Below are 19,942 nucleotides of genomic sequence, written 5' to 3'. Positions count from 1 at the left end.
ATTAAATTGTGTTTACTTAATTATCACACAGTAAGTCCATGTAATAGTGCAGGAGTAATGTACATGATGAGGAGAGAAGGGGAGGAATTGGGGTTTAAAGGATGGGTTCACATTAGAAGATCCCTTCATAATGCACTTTCAATAGAAGAGATGGGGGCCAAAATCCACAGGCCTCCCTCTGTGCAAACATTTATTTCAACGTTTATCTGAGACTAATATGAAGATTCACTTCAAATGAGTCAAATCAAGTAGATTTTTAGAGATGAAGTCTATCTTTTTGTTAGAATACTTCCACCACAGCTCATCAGAGAAACACTGAGGAAACACAAAGAGGGAATTTGATGATTAAAAAAAAGTGTTGCAGATGTCCACTTTATATGACTGCTAAAGCCTAATATAAGCTGCAGATACATTTAAATGCATTGTTGCACAAAATGACACACTGTGAATTTTGACCTCATCACATTTTGAAGGGCGTCTTTTATCAGCCAGTATGAACAGGAGGAAATATTACAGCGATGAAAACCTCTTTCAGTGTTCAAATGGGCACCTGAGTGTTGTTTTAAGACAAATTGTGACCCTGTCGTTCCAGAAGTACAGAACATGACTAGTTCAATGGATTAGACACGTCTGTTCTCGCAGACCAGGTCTCGTCTCGCGAGAAGACACTGCAGCTATAAACATGGACGTCGGTGGAAACGGTGGAGGGCTACCTGTAAACAATAAACAGAGAGCTATGCTGCCCAATAAAAGCAGGGGCGAATTTACCCGCAACCCAAGAAAAGACTCAGAGGTACGTAAAGAGAAGTGTGTGATTTATTTCAGCGAGCCATGAACCGACGGAGCTTTTCTGCTGTCAAACACCGTTAGCTAGCTCTGCCAGGCTAACGTTAGCTTCACTATAATTCGAGACACGACCCGACAACATAAACTTACCTCCAGAAAATTAGCTTCACTGAATGAATGTCCCCACAGTTGCTCAGCGGACCACTTTCAATCCTGTTTTGTCGAGCTAATGCCCAAAAAGCAGTGTAGCTTAGCATAGGCTAATGTTAGTTAGCTCGTCACAGGCCAGACTGAGCTGACAGGAGTCTGACTTTTCTTCTTATGGTATCGGACTGTCACTTCATAACGCTACCTTAACTACTATGGAGCTTGTCGTAGCAGCTGAAAGAACAGCCTGTCTTTGTGAAGCGAGAAAGGAAATTAAATACCAGAGAGACAGTATCCAGCAGATCAGCTGGCTTTAGTTTTTAACACCTGTATGTGTGTCCGCAGCAAAAGGGCTCAAAGTTACAAGCTCATATTTATACAAGCAGACACTCCCTTAGTGGTCAGCTGTGCATCATCTGCTACACATAATTTGAATGCGTGTGACCAAAACCTTCAATACTTAGTACAAATAATCTCCATGTATGATATCAAAACTTTTGTACAGCTGACCACTTGTCCAGTTTACACTCTCTCAGTACATCATGAACATATTTTCTCCTCCTACTGTGATGGTGCTCTCAGGTAATAGATGATGGTACTTTAATTAATTAATTCAGGTTATCAGCTCCTACTGTGTGTAACTGCGACCTTCTCAACACATTAACCTGTTGTACACTCAGCTTTGTCTCTCGGGTACATGTTGCTCTCCTGTTTTTTAAGATAAGCACAAACTTAATAGTTGTCCTTCATCTACTAAATGTCACAGATGCACAACTGAAGTACACAATTATATGATCAAGGCAGCAATTTCCACAACAAGCTCCTATCTATCTACAAAGAAAAATAATGTAATGCAATTTTCCAGCATGACAGCTGAGGATTTGTGAGGGGTACTTCCTCAAAAATAGCAATTTCTAACCAGTTCAAGATGGGTTATGTTATCATTTTTTAAATAGAAAATATAGATATAAAAAGAAGAAAGTCACCAGCAATACATCCTTCTAGAAATAATGTACAGGTAATCCACAGTCTTTATAGACCATCTCTACTGTTGAAAGTAGTACCCATGAAAGTTAATAGCCATGTTTATAGATTATCACAATTAATGGCCAGATACACATTGGAGCAAGTGAGAAATATGTCGTAAATTGAAATTTGAGTCAACTGACCCTTTAAACTAAGGGAAACATAATTAAATACTCTAGAAGGTGTGATTTGGTAGCACATATCTGTCTAATCAGTGAAGTTTGTAGGTGGACAGTTGAATTACTCAAAAATGACTTCTCTAATTATAATTGTTCTAAATGTGTGATGTGTTGTTTCACAGGGGCTGTCTGAGTCTCCAGACCTCGAGTTTGAATATGCAGATACAGACAAGTGGGCCGCAGAGCTTTCAGGTACGTGGGTAGTTGTCACCTTTTGTCATCATGGACATTTCCTGGCTTCTCTTGTCTCTCTGAACTTAAAGTTTTCAGAGTTTGAGTTTATTTATATATATTCTTTATGTATGTTACAGAGCTTTACAGTTATACTGAAGGACCTGAGTTTGCTCTTAATAGGAAATGCTTTGAGGAGGAATTCAGAGCACAGGGTATGTAGTTAAACTTATTTAGATTTTTTGAATTGATCATAAACACTTAATTACGTCTAAGCTGAAGACGGTGACGTTAACAATATACACCTCTGCTATGTCTTAGTGTCTGATAAGAAGTGGACAGAGCTCGATGCAGCTCAGCACAGAGCTCACGCCATGCGCATGCTGGACGGTCTGGAGGTGATTGCCCGGGAGAAGAGGTTGAAGGTTGCCAGGGCAATTCTTTACATGGCTCAGGGTCAGTCCACATCACTTTAAACTGGATCAGCATTGATCTAAGAGGTTATTTTTGGCTGATGTTTAACAAGTCTGTTTCTCTCCAGGAACCTTTGGCGAGTGCAGCTCAGAGGCGGAGGTGCAGCACTGGATGAGATACAACGTCTTCCTGCTGCTGGATGTGGGGACGTTCTCTGCTCTGGTTGAACTGCTCAACATGGAGATTGAGTACGTCCTCCATCAATTTTCTAACCTCACAGATTTCTTATAGTTCAAAAGTTTAATTTAAGATATTAATCCTTAAAACAATTAACAGTTAACAATTTTTCTGTCAAATTTTAATAATGACAAATATGAATTTTCTCTCCCTCAGTAACAGTGCTGCATGTAGCAGTGCTGTCAGGAAACCAGCTATCTCCCTTGCTGATAGCACAGATCTCAGGGTGCTGCTTAACATAATGTACCTGATGGTTGAAACGATCCAGCAGGAGGACCCAGCTGACAGGCCTGAGTGGAGAGTCATCAGGGAAACCGTCAGAGCAGAACTGGGTAAATTTAATCAGACAGTCAAACGTTGCATTCATGTCACACAAATGCACAAAACCTGCCATGTAAACCATTTCTACACTGCTTCTCGAATCCAGGATCTCCGCTGTTCAACAACGAGCCCATTTCCGTCATGCTCTTTGGTATGGTTACCAAGTTCTGCAGCGGCCATGCCCCCCACTTCCCAATGAAGAAAGTGTTATTGCTGTTGTGGAAGAGCATACTGGTGAGAGACAGAAAATGTCTGCTATGACTGTTTTCACAAATTCTGGTCTTGTATTAGATTCTCTTACAGCAAAGTCACATCTGGAGTTGAGAGACTTTAAAATCCTCCTCGTCTCTGTTTCAGTTCACACTCGGAGGGTTTGAGCAGCTCCAAAGCATAAAGGTTCATAAACGCGTGGAGCTGGGTCTTCCCCCTCTCCCAGAGGACAGCATCCGAGTGATACGCAGCATGAGGGCCGCTTCCCCTCCTGCATCTGCATCCGACCTCATAGAGCAGCAACAAAAACGGGCACGCCGTGAACACAAGGTAGAAATTACTGTTGCTCTCTGACCAAACATATTGTGGGTTAAACCAGCTACAAAGGTACTGTTGCCATGACTATGGGTCAACCCCTGTATGCAGGTGATTCTCAAGGATGACCACAGTATATCATTAGTAACCTAGTTAGTATAACACTGTAACCCTAATGCAATCACAGGATTCTTGAATGTATCCACCTTAACTGTACTGTGACTCACAGAGTTGATAAACACAGCTTTAAAAGTGAAAACATTTTGAAGCCAACTGCTTTTATTAAATTTGCATGAAGTTCAATGTAGCGTGATGGAAACATGACACTGTATCAGGCTTTTCTTTATAGTAACAATACTTTGAATTCTGTAAGCAACACCTTTTAACTGCTTCATTTAAATAGAGGATTATTATTCAAAAGGCCGTTCTCAGGTTTTTGCGGTCCTAAAACTGCAAATTTTAGTATTGAAGATAATATTTTAGATTTAGACATGATTCTTTTTATTTATATATAGTTGATGACTTCATTACATATCATTACTACACAGGGAAATGTAACATCAGTGTACCCTCTCTCTACATTAAGTCCACTGAATGTGTGCATTCACACAAACAATGTATTTGCTGATAACAAATGTATTAAATATCTGTTTATGTGTGATAGTCGTATTGTAGACCTGATAATATGAGTTTTTTTAATCTCCTGAGGCTTGACCTGAGAGTGGTAAGACTGGGATAAGATAACTATTCACCAAAGTAATATTACCAGTTAACATTAACATTTCAGCAGCATTTAGACACTGAAATACATCGCACCAACAGGGAGAACCCTGTGGAATATGTTGTAATTTATGACAGGAGTCTGGAGAAAAGGGAGGGTTTCTACATGAGTGTATGAAACCTAGTCCATGGTGTAGAAGGTTAGTTCATATCTGTGTATTTCTTTGCTATGCGTGACAGTCAAATGGTGGTCTGCAATAAGTCCTTTTATAATTTTTTTATTTTATTTTTATCTGATGAAGACCTGGCGATACCGAGGGGTCTCGCTTATTTCACTTTTTGTATACCTCTTGTCCTTTCTGACCTCTTCATTGAATGTTGATGGTATTTTAGTTTATCCGAGAGAGAGCTTGTCAGCCTTTCTATCAGACCTGGCCAATGTATTACCCCAAAGGTGAGAGGTGCTTCTAGCCAGATCTCCTGAGTCGTAATAATAAGTCTGGTGCCCTGCGTGTTCGTTACATGATATCTTTGTTTTTTTCCCCTCACAAAGGCGCTGATTAAACAGGACAATCTGGATGCATTCAATGAAAAGGACCCCTACAAGGCTGATGATGCTCGTGAGGATGAAGATGACAATGACGACAATGACAACTCTATAGAGGCAGAGACTTTCCCACTAGAAAGGGATGAAGTGATGCCTCCACCTATTCCTCACCCGCCATCAGAGAGGGTGTCCTTCCCCAAAGGCCTGCCGTGGGCTCCTAAAGTCAGGTACTGTTCAGTCTTACTGGTTGGATAAAAACAGAAAATAATGGCTACGTAGCATTTGAAAGCTATCGCAATTATGCCTCTATGGTTTTGACATTCTTGTCTCTGTCCCAACAGGGAAAAGGACATTGAAAATTTCTTGGAATCAAGCAGAAGTAAATTTATTGGTTACACACTTGGAAAGTAAGTTTGCTTTTCATTGGTTGTAACAACTCTTACCTTATGCTTCTGTTTTATATGTGCAGTAACGCAGTATTATGTGTGCTGAAATAATGAATTTAAACACGGTTATTCTTGTGCATGTCTTGCAGTGATACAGATACAGTTGTCGGCTTGCCCAGGCCAATTCATGAGAGCATCAAGACGTTAAAGCAGGTATTGTGTCACCATTCACTGTAATTCATTCGATTGTTTTCTTTATGTAGACAATATGTTAAGAATCCTAAAAGTGCTGCAGGATTTTCTCATATGAAGTTTTCATCTTCTTTGCAGCATAAGTATGTGTCCATAGCTGAGATTCAGATTTCAAAGGAGGAGGAGTTTCAGAAAACCCCTCTGTCTGGGGTAAGTGGAAACAAAAGTAATTTACGTTCATAAAAAAACAGTTGACCATGACAGAACTTCATTATATCTGAATATTATGTCTTTCTTGTAGAGATAAGACAGTCTTCAGATGGACAGTTTTAAACTGAAGACATGACAAAAATGTTGAGCTATTGTGCTCTTACTAGCTTTTTTTTGTTTGGGTATGAATAAGACAATTGTTAAACTAGAAAAAGGACTTTACCTTTGCTTTCTAACATATTGGCACTATTTGATGTGGGGGTGGATGAGTAGGATGAGGTGAAGCTTTTACTCTACTTCCGTTGGCAGAAGTTTAAACGCCTTGTGTCTGTGAGACCAAACTGTCTCTAAATGTCATGGTGACATTTTTGTGTGTGTTTAGATTTTCTGCTTTTTTGTTTTCAGGGTGAAGAGGAAGTGGAGATGTGCTCCACTGAGCTGCTCTATCAGGGAATTCTGCCCAGTTTACCTCAATATATGGTTAGTGCTTTTTGGGGTTGGGTAGGTTCAAGAAAGGTTTACATTACAGTAGCATTTACTTAACACTGTATTTATGATTTACATTTTGACAAGTAAAAGTTCATGTGAATGGATCCTGAAAGGAACTTCCCTCCCTTCCCTTTCCCTTTATTGAGCTGAATTTAGGCTTGTGTAATAGTCTGAAAGAACAACCATATCTGTTAGCTGTGGTCCACTGAAATAAATTGCATTAGTGTGTTCACATTAAACTCTGAAAGTCTTTGTGACCTTAGCAGTTAATTTTTTCAATAACTGAGCAATAAACATTGTTAATTTTATTTCTAAAGCTTACAAATATTGTCACATTTTTAGTCGTCTACCCTGATATATTTTCTAGAGTGACATTTTTGGCAGTCTCACAAAATCACACACATTTCCATTGAAGCAGAACAAATGACAGAGCTCATATAAAAAATCTACAGCCCCTCTGCGCTGTCATTATTCATATGTAAACAGTCACTGTTGAATACATTACAAATGCCAACTGTCACTGTAAGCTTCGTAGTCAGGATGTTGTATAAAAGACATGTCGCTGTGTCTCTCTGGATGTCAGATTGCTCTGCTGAAGATCCTACTCGCAGCAGCTCCGACCTCCAAAGCCAAGACAGATTCCATCAACATCCTGGCAGACGTGCTGCCGGAGGAGATGCCGTAAGTGACATGCCTCTCAGAGATTTAACAGTTTTTTCATCTCATCATCCTCAGAGGAGCGCATCCTCACTTTAGTAAAATTTTTACAGTGACATTTCTTCCTAAAGTGGAAAAGTATCTGTTACTCTTTTTTAGTGAATATAAGTATACAGATATTGTAACTGGAATTTAGTTTAGATTATTTGTGTAACAAGAGCTGTGGTTATTCTGATATGGTTTGTGAGCAGATTATTGTATCTTAAAATGTCTTCTAGCTTGTAAAACACAGCAGGAGTGATGCTGTAAGTACATTTTGGCAGTACTATTCCTTAATCTTGCACGTAACAAGATCAAAGAATAATCCAAGATTGTGTAGTAGTAAGAGCCTGGTTAGTAGGGTGTAAAAAGTATTTTAACTCAATCTACATGTGAAAGATAATAAAGAGGGTAAAAGGTAAAATACTTTGTAGAACCTGAAGAGGTGACTGATGGATTATGTGTCTCTCTGCAGGACTACAGTGTTGCAAAGCATGAAACTCGGTGTTGATGTCAATCGACACAAAGAGATCATCGTGAAGGCGATCTCTGCCATCCTGCTGCTGCTTCTGAAACACTTCAAACTGAACCACATCTACCAGGTAAGTACATCACACACTTGTGAGACCCCAATTCTGTGTGTCAGATATTTTCTCAAATGTTAAAATCATGTTGCAATATTCCCCTCATTCTTATTAGTGTTAACCAAATGTGTCCTTATGTGCTTGTTTTCACAGTTTGAGTACATGGCTCAACATCTGGTGTTTGCCAATTGCATCCCGCTCATTCTCAAGTTCTTCAACCAGAACATCATGTCGTACATCACAGCTAAAAATAGGTACTTTTCAGCATCTCTTTAAAGAACATGACTCCCATTTACACAAAAGGTCACGAACTTTACTTAAATTGCCATTATTTCATTGCTTTCGATTTCTTTTTTCCCAACAGCATCTCAGTACTCGACTTTCCTCACTGTGTGGTGCACGAGCTCCCTGAGTTAACTGCAGAAAGTTTGGTACGTTTTCTCATTTCTGTCATTTTATAGTTGTTGGTTTCGCCACAGATATAGAAGATAATAATAATGATGTTTTGTGTGGATATTTTGTCTGTTAACAGGAAGCAGGTGACAACAATCAGTTTTGCTGGAGGAATCTGTTTTCCTGCATTAACCTGCTGAGGATCCTCAACAAACTAACCAAGTGGAAACACTCCAGAACGATGGTGAGAGCCCGACTCATCAAATAGCATTTACTGCGCCAGAGAAATCATGGATATCTATTGAATATTTCATGGCAATCCTTTCTATAGTTATGTGATATTTCAGTATTGACCAAACCAACAAGCTGACATCGCTATAGCTGGAAAAAAAAGATAACCCTCTATTGACCTGAATATAAGACAACTCCACTTTTTCAGACTTATTTCCAGGAAAAAAAACCTGTCTTATATTCGGACTATTAAGGCATATTAGCTCACGGCATTAATGTTTTCTCACCCAGATGCTGGTGGTGTTTAAGTCAGCTCCCATCCTGAAGAGAGCACTGAAGGTCAAGCAGGCCATGATGCAGCTCTACGTCCTCAAACTTCTCAAAGTGCAAACCAAATACCTGGGACGCCAGTGGAGGAAGAGCAACATGAAGACCATGTCTGCCATCTACCAGAAGGTGCGACATCGGCTCAACGATGACTGGGCTTACGGAAACGGTGCGTAAAAATCAAAGTCAGAATAGTTGGACACCCACTGAGTTGTATTTATACTCTTATGCACTAAATATAATTGACTTGTTTGTGTTTTTGGAGCAGATCTGGATGCTCGTCCTTGGGACTTCCAGGCAGAGGAGTGTGCTCTGCGGGCCAACATCGAACGCTTCAACAGCCGCCGCTACGACAAAACCCACAGTAATCCGGACTTCCTGCCTGTGGACAACTGTCTGCAGAGTGTTCTGGGACAGCGGGTGGACCTGCCAGAGGACTTCCAAATGAACTACGACCTCTGGCTGGAGCGCGAGGTCTTCTCCAAACCTATTTCCTGGGAGGAACTGCTACAGTGAGAACCAGCTCTCGTGTTCGTTCTTTGATGGAAAAACAAAACAATCAGGAGTTCAGACAGACCACCAACAGTGCACTCGCTGATCAAACTCTGATCAAAGTATTATGTTACGAGTCCTGTACAGAATGAAGACGTTGGATGGATTTTAATTATCAGCCTGGAGCAACGTGATTTTACAGTTTGATCGGGGCTCCAAACAAACGCTTTATGTGATGAACTGTTGCCTTGAAGAAATTTAGCATTATTGTGATTTCAATCCTCTTGTTAGCAAAAAAAATCATCCTTTTGTATTTAGGTTCTTTGAGACTTTTCCCACACTAATGCCACCCACAGTTTTCAATGGAATAACATGATATACATTTATGAAATATGTTCTGTTTGTAGACTTGAACTCAACCCTCACCTTACATTTACATCTCGTGGTTGTGCCTCTTACCTGTTAGGTCGGTAACTCTGACCACGAAGCACTACATGACAGTACATTCACTCCGAATTTTAAAGAGATTTATTTAGAATACATTTAAATGTAAAGACTCAGAGGTGTGTGTGAGCACATTTAAGGTGTTGAAATAAATATAACATTCCTTGGGTTCATCTCATGAGCTTTTCAGAGAGATGAAAGGAATGAGTGGGTTTTTTGTAGTTATTTCTCTATGTACAAATAGAAACATGTACTACCTTTTGACGGTTATTTCCTGTACGGGGTGAAATATTCCTTCCCCAATTTATCCTTTGTTGCACCTCTGCATTTGCAATATCCTTTAAATTTCATTTACATTATTATTAGTGCTGCCTGAACATATTTACCCTGGGACCATGGAGGCGATCAGTCAGACTTTCTTTGACCATCAGACTGAACATATTTAAAAATATAGTTTTGATTTTTCTTTCAGTATCTTAATTTTGCTTTGTTGTGTGGAAAAAACTGGTTGCACATGTTCACATCATTTTAATATGTGAAAGGAAACAGTGAAGCTCTGGTTTGAGACATGCAGGGATAACTTAAGTGGAAAAACTCTTGGTGAAAGAACCATTTTCCTTTTTTTCCCTACTTTTCATTGTCTTTTTTTGTTTTATTATAAAAGGTTAAAGAAATGGGAAAGACTTGTAAATTGTGGAACTTATTTATCATGGTTTTTGCTTTGTTTTACATTGAATTAAATACTATAATGAAATAGATACTGTCATTCCTGTAGTGTTTTTTTCCCCCTTCCTATTAGCGAGACAATAAATATTTGAATTTTATTGTACTTTGTGACTCATTAATAAGAATAATTTCATAGGCATGCATTTTTTTTGTCCAGAGACCTCAACGAAACACATTCAGATATATGACAGATTTTATAATCCTTGTCAAGTAATGCTGTTTATATTAATCTTAATTAATATTATGTTAAATAAACTAAATTGGTCACATGACAAGCACTTTCATCTCTATGATATGTGTGTTTGTTCTTCTAATTTGGACTACAAAGATAAAATGATTTTTAAGTTGAACTTTCTGAATATGTACGTGACACATATTATCAAAGTACGTACATTGCTAAAGGGCACAATTTTCATCACCACAAGGAAGCATGTCAAAAGAAATTTGCCTTCATCAACATGGAAATCTACTCATCCACACGTCTATTCAAGAGATTCACAGTTTCTAGCTAAACTGATTTAAATCAGGACATTTCTGATCAACTAAAGAAACTAGATATAACAAAGCACCCAGTGCAAACTTCCGGTTTGATACTGTCAACACATTTTCATTATTAGTCAAAACATTTTAAGGTTGGATGCCCAGATCTACTTGAGAGATGTTGATGAGGAGGATATGTGTGTAAACATTGCCTTTCTTTTGGATACCATAAACAAGTAATGATAATGTTTTAAAACTTGGCAAACAAAAACACTACCAAGCTTCCCCTCCTTTTGTCGCTCCCCTTTGAAATTAGTTCAAATATTTCAGCCACACCCATCTCCAAATCAGGAAACCACACATGCAAGACTATTGCGTAACTTGAGCAGGGAAGGAAACAAAACTTGCAAAGTCCCGCCCTTCTCCTCACAAACATGGCAGAGTTTCACGTCCCTGTGAGGATGAATCACCTCTGCTGTCGAATCTGTAGCGAAGTTCTCAGGAATCCTGCGACTATTCCCTGTGGACACAACTTCTGCACACAGTGCATTCAGGACTACTGGAATCAAGAAGAGAGCAACAACCTCCCCCACACATGTCCTGAATGTTTGTGGTCTTTTTCCTCCAGACCCCGGCTGATCAAGAATACAACTCTGGCTGACTTGGTGGGAGACACAGAAAGATGTGATGAGGGCAGCGAGAAGAGGAAGCAGCGCTGCTCAGGGGAGTCAGTGAAGAGACCCCGCAGCTGCACAGTGTCAGCACCAAGAGGACTTTTGTGTTGGAGGCACAATAAACTCTTGAATGTTTACTGCTGCACTGATGATAAGATTATATGTGAGGAGTGTGCTTCAGCTGAGCACGGAGGACACACACTTGGGTTGGTGGTAGAGGAACGGAGGAGGAAACAGGTTTGTAAAACTGAAGAAAGCAGTTTTTCATGAGTTGTATCGTGGTTGGTTGTTTTTGTTTGTTTGTTTGTTTGTTTGTTTGTTTGTTTGTTTGTTTGTTTGTTTGTATGTTTGTGTTTACATCTGCTTGATTTAAACTTGGCACTAGATTTCAAACTTTTACGATTTGAGGCAGGAGCAGACTTTCACTGTATGATCAGTCAGAGATCCTTAACTTGACAGTTGACATGTTCACAATAACTGGTCTTTGATGTTTGAAAAACTGATGGTTTATTGCATTTGCTGAAATTTGGGAATATGATCAGGTACCTCTGAAAGAACAAAATTAAAGGAAGAAATGTTTCAAACAATCATGGTGGAAAGCTTTCAAAACTCCAACTATGATCCCACAGAAAGGATTACGTGTCACGGAAACTGACAAATCAGTTCTTGTCTGCTTTGAGTGATGGTACTCAAATACAGGAAGACACAATTTTCAGATTCTCGGCCGATCTTTATTGCTTTATAAAGTGAGAGCAAAAGGAGCCTGTGTGCATTATTTAACACATTTGCGAGGGGCCGATTCTGTCCCTATTGACCACAGAGGATGTTTGTATTATCTATTATGGTGAACAATCTCTCAACCCCTCTTTACTTGGTTGTGACCCTTTCTTATCTTAAGACACATTGTTCTTTTCTTATACTTGTATATCACAACATCTGCTCCTTGTCACCACACAAAAAGAGGTTTCACCCCATCTCAAGGCTAAACTCTTTGATAATGTTGTTTCTCAACAATGTAAATGTTGTAATATCACATTGGATGTAAAAGACACATCTATTTATACTAGCAAAAGCACGATCGGAGAGACACGATTATAACAGGAATTTACCTCATAAAAGTGACACCTTTTTTTTTTTTAAGTTGTCTTGCTGTACTGACAAGTTTAAAACCAGTCTCACTACACTAAACCAATCCTATGTGTTTCTATCCAACACTCACACTGAAGAAGGAGCTGGAGAGCATAAAGACAAAATCCAAGCAGATTCTCCAGAAACAAGAAGAGAAAAGGAAAAACCTGAGGAAGGCCCTGGAACAGATTGAGGTAGAGGAGGAATATAATTAAAATGTATTGGTGATTTGTATTTTACCTTTTGTATGTCTTTCAGGTGTGGTATAAACAATAACAGGTTTCTACCACACACTCACATATTTCATGTGATATGTCATATCATGTTATATTTTATCAATGTGTTTTATCTTTATATGTGTGGGGGAAAAATGAAAATAAGGACATGTCCATAACGTGTATGTTTTTGTTCACACTGTTCATTCAGTTAGATTCAGGACTTCACTGATCTCAAAGACTTGTGTGTAAAACAGGAGGAGGCTAGACAAACAGATGACTACTGTGAAAGTGTCTTGGCTGGTGTCATTGACTGCATGCAGAGACATTACCTGTCAGTGAGGCAGCGGATCGAAGCTCAGGAGGACGCAGTAGGAGCTCAGGCTCAGCTCTCCCTGCACAAACTGGAGCAGAAGATGGAGGAAATAAGAAGAAGAGATACTGAACTGGATCGTCTGGCACAGACAGACAACGATGCCTATTTCCTGCAGGTATTGTGATCACATCCCTGCCTGGAAAGGGTTTGACCTGTTTCTGTATGATGGATGATCTCTCCAGCCGTCTCTCCTCACAGGAATGGCCCTCACTTCAGCATCTGTGTGAAGAGGACCATCTCCATGCTTTCCATGAGGTCTCAGAGGATCCTCTCCTTCCCTTTAAATCCATAAAGAAGGCTGTCGAACAGCTTGGGAAGCAACTAGAAGCATTTTGTGACAAGGAATTTGTCTCAATCTCTCAAACTGGTGTGTATATTTGTTGAGGGGTACAAATATTCTCTCAAATCATAGTTTTAACCATTTTTATGGCTTTTTTCCCTTTTATTCATTATACAGTAGCTGACAGTCCAGAGCAAGAAGAGTCAGAAGGAGAGACAGAGGAGGGCGATATGCAGGAAAGAGATGAAGAAAGTATCTCACAGTCTCATGGTGGGTAGCCTACTTTAATCAATGACATTTAAATTTTGTTTTAGCCTACTCTGTGCATGAATATAGTAGCATCTTATGAAATCTGAACACCCTGAAACCTCCTGTCTATAACATTTGTAAGTAAGTCATTTTTTTTGTTGTTTCTTGTGATTTGTGTGAACTAATCCTTTATGATATAGACTTATTTTGTGGCAGACATGTCGTGGAAGAAAAGAGGTGTAGTTATTAAAATTCAATTTGTGGTTTCACTGTATTGTCTGTGTTGGCTTGAAACATAAAGGAGGACTCAACTATTGCTGTTCCTTTGTGGGGTTTTCAAATGGAAACACCCACTCAGCTGTTAGTTAAAAGCAGTGACATGGGTTAGAACCAGAGCACTCATAACCCCCCTCCAAACCCCTGCCCACACAGGAAGTTTGCTAACAGTGTTTTCCAAACATACTTACTCGCTGTAAGTTAGAGCATGAAAAAAGTGATGAAACACTGAGTCTGAGTGTGTGAGATTTTTATAAAAGCACTGGACGGATGGATGGACAGAGCTCTACTGTGAGCAGCTGGGAGCAGAGCGGGAGCTTTGGGACAAACAACATCTGCAAGTAACACCGGATTCTGCTGTGATCTGGAGCTGTTTACTGGCACAAGGAGAGCTCAGAGTTTATATGTTAAACTTTGAGCATTAGCAACAGTGAGTGCTCCATCACTATGTGTGTTTGTTAGCACGTTCAGCAGAGCAGAGCAGCAGCTAAAGTGAATGCTTCGCCTGTGTGTCGGTTAGCATTTTAAGCAGAGCAGCAGCAACAGCAAATGCTCCGTCTGTGTGTGAGCTTATATTGTTGCAACGTCATTAAAAAGTTTTTAGCAGGGCTTAGGAAAAAAAGCATTTTAACACTAAAATATACAGACCTCAACCTAAATTTGAATTTCTGGATTTGACAAATGTGTAGCTACAGTAAGACAAAAAATAAATAAAATTCAAAAACACAAATAATGTGCCTGCCCTGGAACAGACTAGTAGTGGTAATTACACCTTTGCTTTTCCTGCCATGATAAGTCAAACTGCTATGTTTTTCAGCAGAGACACTTAATGATGCTCTGAAATTGCCTTATAGGTCTCTCTGAGGTTAGCAACACTGTGGCTGAACAGACTGTGGAGCCTACAACCAGAGCAGAGTTTCTTCAGTGTGAGTTTATCTTCTTCAAAAAGTCTTAGTCCTCTTGTCCACCATAGCTTTAACTCTCAGCCTATTTAATAATTAATGATTTGATCTTCTTCAATACTTCAGATGCGTGTGAACTAACCCTGGACCCCACCACAGCTCATGAAGACTTGCTCCTTTCCAAAGAGGACAGAGAGGTGAGGCTGTGCCCTCAGAAATGCAAGAGCGCAGCCATTCGTTACCCAGAGCGGTTTGTCCACCGGCGACAGGTGTTGTGCAAGGAGGGACTGCAGGCCGAGCGCTGCTACTATGAGATAGAAGTGCATGGAGATAAGGCAGAGATTGCCCTCGCCTACAAAGGAATAGACCGAAAATCCCGCACAACACTGTCAGCATTTGGGGGCAATGCGAACTCCTGGAGTCTTGATCGGTCCACAAACTATTCTGTAAGCCACAGAAGTGACAGCATCCAGCTCACAACATCCCCCAGCTGTCATAGGATTGGTGTTTATCTGACGTTCAGAGAGGGTACTCTGTCATTCTATGAGGTGTCAGAGAGTATGAAGTTTCTTTACAAGGTTGAAGCAGAATTCACAGAGCCGCTGTATCCAGGCTTCTGGCTGGGAGAGAAAAGTTACATCAGGATCTCTGATCTGAGGCAGGAGACTGAACCACTAACACTATAGTTCTCCTTATACTACCACTATTTTTATTTTTAGATATATGAAAGAGCTAAATTACATGTGTATATAAAACTCTTCTGGAGAGTGAAACTGGTTGTAACATAACTAATCAACTGAATTCAACATAACACAGAATTGCTTTACATGTTGTCATAATGCCTTTTATTAATTAATTTAGACCCAAAAATGTAGAACACTGACTCAGAAAGTTCACACAAACCAGGTTTATTTTTGGGCACGGAGGTCAAAGCAGAGGGAATCCAGAGCAGAGGAAGCCAGGTAGATGAATGGAATATAGTCCAGTAGTGGTTCTGAGCTGAGGTCCATGGAGGCCACTGAGATCAGGGGAGATGTGCTGGAGAACTTGGGCGGAGCAGAGTTCAGGGAACCAGGAGTGAGGCAGGATGGTGGCTGAAGACCGGGATTCTGCACACAGAGAGACAGGTAAGCAAACCAAAGGCAACAGCAAAAAAAACTTCTAGAATAAGAAGGAGCCAAGGCACAATACCACATGGGTAAACTGACAATCTGGCAAGGAATGGAGTGCAAGACCGGTCCTTAAATACTGTGAGTGGTGGTAAAGGCTTGATTGCTGATAGAAGGCAGGTGTGCAGATGCTGAGGAGAACTCCGACTCCGCCCAGCTCGAGGGACCAGGAAAACTAAACAAAAGACATACTCCCACAAAAGGGGAGGAAAAAGAGGGAACAAAAAAGAAAACATAGGGATCCTGACAGTTGTACAACCTTTTAAAAACGTTTTTATTAATCTCATGCTTTTATGTTCTTATTTAAACTCTGTAAACATATTACATACTGATGTATTCTGTGGGTGTTTTTTTCTAAAAAATAATCTGAGAATGGTTATCAAGGCTACCTTCATCAGTCATTTCTTATAAGTGTGATAATCTTTCTATGTACAGTAGATTTTGATGTCTGTTTCACAAAAATGAATAGTGGCAGCAAATTTCATTTTGTGAATGTGGAATTTACCACCTGTAGGCAATGTTTCTTTGGCCTTGGTTGCTGATTTTTTGGTGTCTGACATGCCATCTGAAGAAATTCCGCTTGACTTTGCCTTTCTGTCTAGGTATGGTGCTGTGGTTGATCTTGGGGAAAAGACTTATCAGATAATGGGCAAGACATTCCTCCTAATAGATCTCAACTCAACATTACAGCCCTAAACTGTTGTTGTTCAGTTTGATACAGTGGTACCACCACAGAGTGAGGTTATCATTTCAGGCATGGTCCAAAGCACATGGGGGGGACTATGCAGAGAGATGTTGGAACCACCCCCAGCCCTGTGACTTATTGGTAGCCCATGTGGTTTGTAAAGTAGAAAAGGGGGCCTACCGGTATGGGTCATTCATGTGATTAATGATGCTTCAACACTGAAGAAGGGCATGAAAGTGGGTACTCTCTTGAGTCTTTACTGATATAGAGATTGATGAGGTAGGAAAATGTATTGAGGAAGGAGAAGACACTTTACAACCCTAGACAGTTGATAGTCTCTTGAGTCAGTTTGGGGTGGGGGACAAGGGTCTCTCCACTGAAAAAACTGAGGCAGTAAAAATGGCTATAGCACCAGAATCTCAGTTTTTAGCTGGGGTGAGACAAACTTTGGCATGACTCATTGATGATGCATAAAATTGATATAGTTGATGCTAAGCCTGTCAAATTACCTCCACGAAGGATCCCGCTCCACTTACAGCAGGAGGCAGCAGATAAGCTGAAACAAATGCTCTACGCAACGAAGGATTTGGTGCATTCGCCAGCAGGGTGCTTACTTAGCAAGAATGTAAATATGCTACCACAAAGAAAGAGCTTTTGAGCATGGTCACCTTTACTAAACACTTCGAACATTACCTGATGGGCAAGGAGTTTGTGCAACGTACTGATCATAATTCTTTGGGGTGGTTGCATAATTTCCGGAGGCTGGAGGGGCAGTTAGCTCACTGGGTTGAACAGCAAACAATTGTACATGATGATTGTACATGGCCAAGCAGGCTACATGCAGTTAAACTCTGATATTCTGTTGACTTATGTGATGTTGGCATATCAAAGCTAGTGCTGCATTCACTCCTTATAAATTCTTGTTTGGGTGGGAAATTGTTCTGCCTGTTGACATTATGTTGAACCTGGATAGACAGGAACATTTCTCTTCTGTTAATGATTATGTTTGCAGGCTGCATCCTGAGCCCCCTGCTGTTCACCTAGCTAACACATGACTGAACTGCCAGTTTCAACACCAACCACATCATCAGGTTTGCAGATGATACAACCGTAGAGAGTCTCGTCAATAATAATGATGAATCTGCATGCAGGATGGAGATGGAGCAGCTCACTGCCTGGTGCGGATCCCATAATCTCTCCTTCAATGTCAACAAAACAAAGGAGATGGTGTTTGACTTCAGGAGGGACGACAGGCAATAGCATATGCCATTGACCATTGATGACGTCACTGTGGAGAGGGTCAGTAGCATCAAGTTCTTAGGAGTGCACCTGATGGACGACCTGGCCTCAACCAATACCTCCTTGGCCATTGTTAAAAAAGCACAACAGCGTTTCCAACCCCTCTGAAGACTTAAAAATGCAGATCTCCCCATTCCAGCCCTCCCCACCGTCTGCAGAGGCACCATTGAAAGCATTTTGTCCAAACATCATCTCAACAGGATTGTGAAGACAACGAAACATCATTGGTGTCCCACTCCCCTTCCTGCTGGAGGTTTACTATCAATGCTGTGTTCACAGAGTCTCCAGGACCAACTAAATCCAGCAGAATGCTACATAGCTTTTACCCACAAGCAGCCAGGATCATTAACAAACTGTGCCCCCCCCCACCTACCCTCTAACCCCCTCATCAGTGCTGGTCACTCATTGACATGAACCAGTTGTCAAGATTGAACTGAGACATTAACTTTCTCTCCAAATGCACTGTGCTCCTTATTGAATGTTCTTTTTTGTTATATTCTGTTAATGTGTGGTGCATTTCAACTGGCTTAAGCCCTATACTTCTTCTTTGGCAGTGAAAAGCGATCCAATGTCCAGGAGGGCTGACCAACCCAACATTCGGCCAACCAGATCTTCGAGACAACAGACTTTAGAGGACCAAATTGGTAAGGGTTGGGTCCATCGCCACCCAGTTGACCTGGGGACATCAGAGGGAGATAGGTTGCAGCTGGGGGGTCTTGTAACCAATGCCCCCTTGTCTTCAAGAGCTAGAAGAGCAGAGAGAATCTCTCCTGTAAGCTGCTCTGATTCTCTTGCATCCTTCAGTCCTTCCTCTGAAGATTCATGCGTGACCTGCTACAGTCAAGAGGAAAGGCCAATGTTAAACTGTCAAGGTAATTCCAGTGGACAACCCCTACGGCACCGGAGGCCACCTGTTTGGTCTCAAGATTACCAGATGTTCTTGAAGTGACTAGGAGTCTTTTTTGTTGGGAGAAGGGTGTAAAAGTAAAGGAGCAACAAGTGTTGAGTTTATAATTTTGATATATGATTGTGCACGGTTTTGGTCTTGTAATTGTGATGTCTTATGGAATGTGCTCCTTGTTAATGTTAAGAAGTTTAATGCTACTTCCTTGCCTTGGTCCATGTCAGGATAAGATTAAAGTTCTTTTTGGGATGTGTGGATGTATGACCACTGCCCGGACCCTGTAAGTGTGTGTTCTGAGGAATGCTCTCATTGACTACATTAAGGGGTCTGATGGTTACCAGGTTCCTGACCTATGCCTAAATACGGGAAAGACTTTGGCACTAAAAAGACTGTAACATTGAAAGATATGTACTTGATTTGACTAATTTGGACAAAGTAAATGATGAAACTTCCTATTAGCTTCAAATAAACTTTAAAAGATCCTGTCCTTTTAAGATGTTGACAATAAAGTCCATTGAGACTTACAGCTGTGAGGCTGAAAAACAAAGACTGAGTTTTGACTCAATTTTGCACTGGAACAAAATCCAAAATCGAACGGCAGCTTATCCACTCTTTATTATTAAGATTTTTGGTGATATCACAATTTTTACAATAACTGTCAGTATCATACAATCATGATGACTGAGGAGAAAGACAAAAAGAAGCTGTAGAGGGACATTTCTAAATATGTCTCCTGTACAGAAAGTGGTTGAAACGTGCTCAATAAGGCCCTGCACCCACAGGAAAGAAGGTGTCAACACCAATATATAGAGAGAGCACACACACACACACACACACACACACACACACACACACACACACACACACACATTTATATTATACATGCGCTCACACATTCCAGCACATGTAAAGAAAAGTCATAGTATCCCTTTGGCTTTAAGGGGCAGTTCATTGCTATGGACTGGCACTAATTTTTCATCTTTTCATTAAGTCATAATTATTCTGTAATTTATTAATGTATACTGATATATATAATAATGTAACATCATTTACACAGACCTT

At 40.4% G+C, this 19,942-nt stretch overlaps 3 protein-coding genes across 3 annotated transcripts in view; 2 read left to right on the top strand and 1 right to left on the bottom strand.

The window, feature by feature from the left end:
* The window catches only part of bysl (bystin-like), a 169,466-nt gene that overhangs the window by 65,955 nt on the left and 83,569 nt on the right, over nt 1-19,942 (bottom strand). The window lies entirely within an intron of this gene.
* On the top strand, nt 678-10,283 carry strip1 (striatin interacting protein 1). The gene is made up of 20 exons (XM_062416118.1): nt 678-793; nt 2,261-2,330; nt 2,450-2,524; nt 2,631-2,765; nt 2,851-2,971; nt 3,117-3,292; nt 3,388-3,515; nt 3,639-3,821; nt 5,080-5,300; nt 5,415-5,480; nt 5,609-5,672; nt 5,790-5,861; nt 6,267-6,341; nt 6,934-7,031; nt 7,522-7,648; nt 7,784-7,884; nt 7,995-8,061; nt 8,163-8,267; nt 8,546-8,750; nt 8,850-10,283. The coding sequence occupies exons 1-20, from the start codon at nt 683-685 to the stop codon at nt 9,095-9,097; spliced, it is 2,448 nt and encodes an 815-aa protein (XP_062272102.1). The 5' UTR covers nt 678-682; the 3' UTR covers nt 9,098-10,283.
* On the top strand, nt 11,158-15,509 carry LOC133977726 (tripartite motif-containing protein 16-like protein). Its single transcript, XM_062415987.1, has 7 exons — nt 11,158-11,634; nt 12,624-12,719; nt 12,998-13,231; nt 13,315-13,483; nt 13,574-13,666; nt 14,776-14,847; nt 14,950-15,509. Exons 1-7 carry the CDS (start codon nt 11,158-11,160, stop codon nt 15,507-15,509), a joined length of 1,701 nt encoding a protein of 566 aa, XP_062271971.1.

Source organism: Scomber scombrus, chromosome 3 (assembly GCF_963691925.1).
Source record: "Scomber scombrus chromosome 3, fScoSco1.1, whole genome shotgun sequence".
NCBI classification, from domain to species: domain Eukaryota; kingdom Metazoa; phylum Chordata; class Actinopteri; order Scombriformes; family Scombridae; genus Scomber; species Scomber scombrus.
The sequence above is the reverse complement of the archived record's forward strand: the minus strand, read 5'-3'. Positions and strand labels throughout refer to the sequence as shown.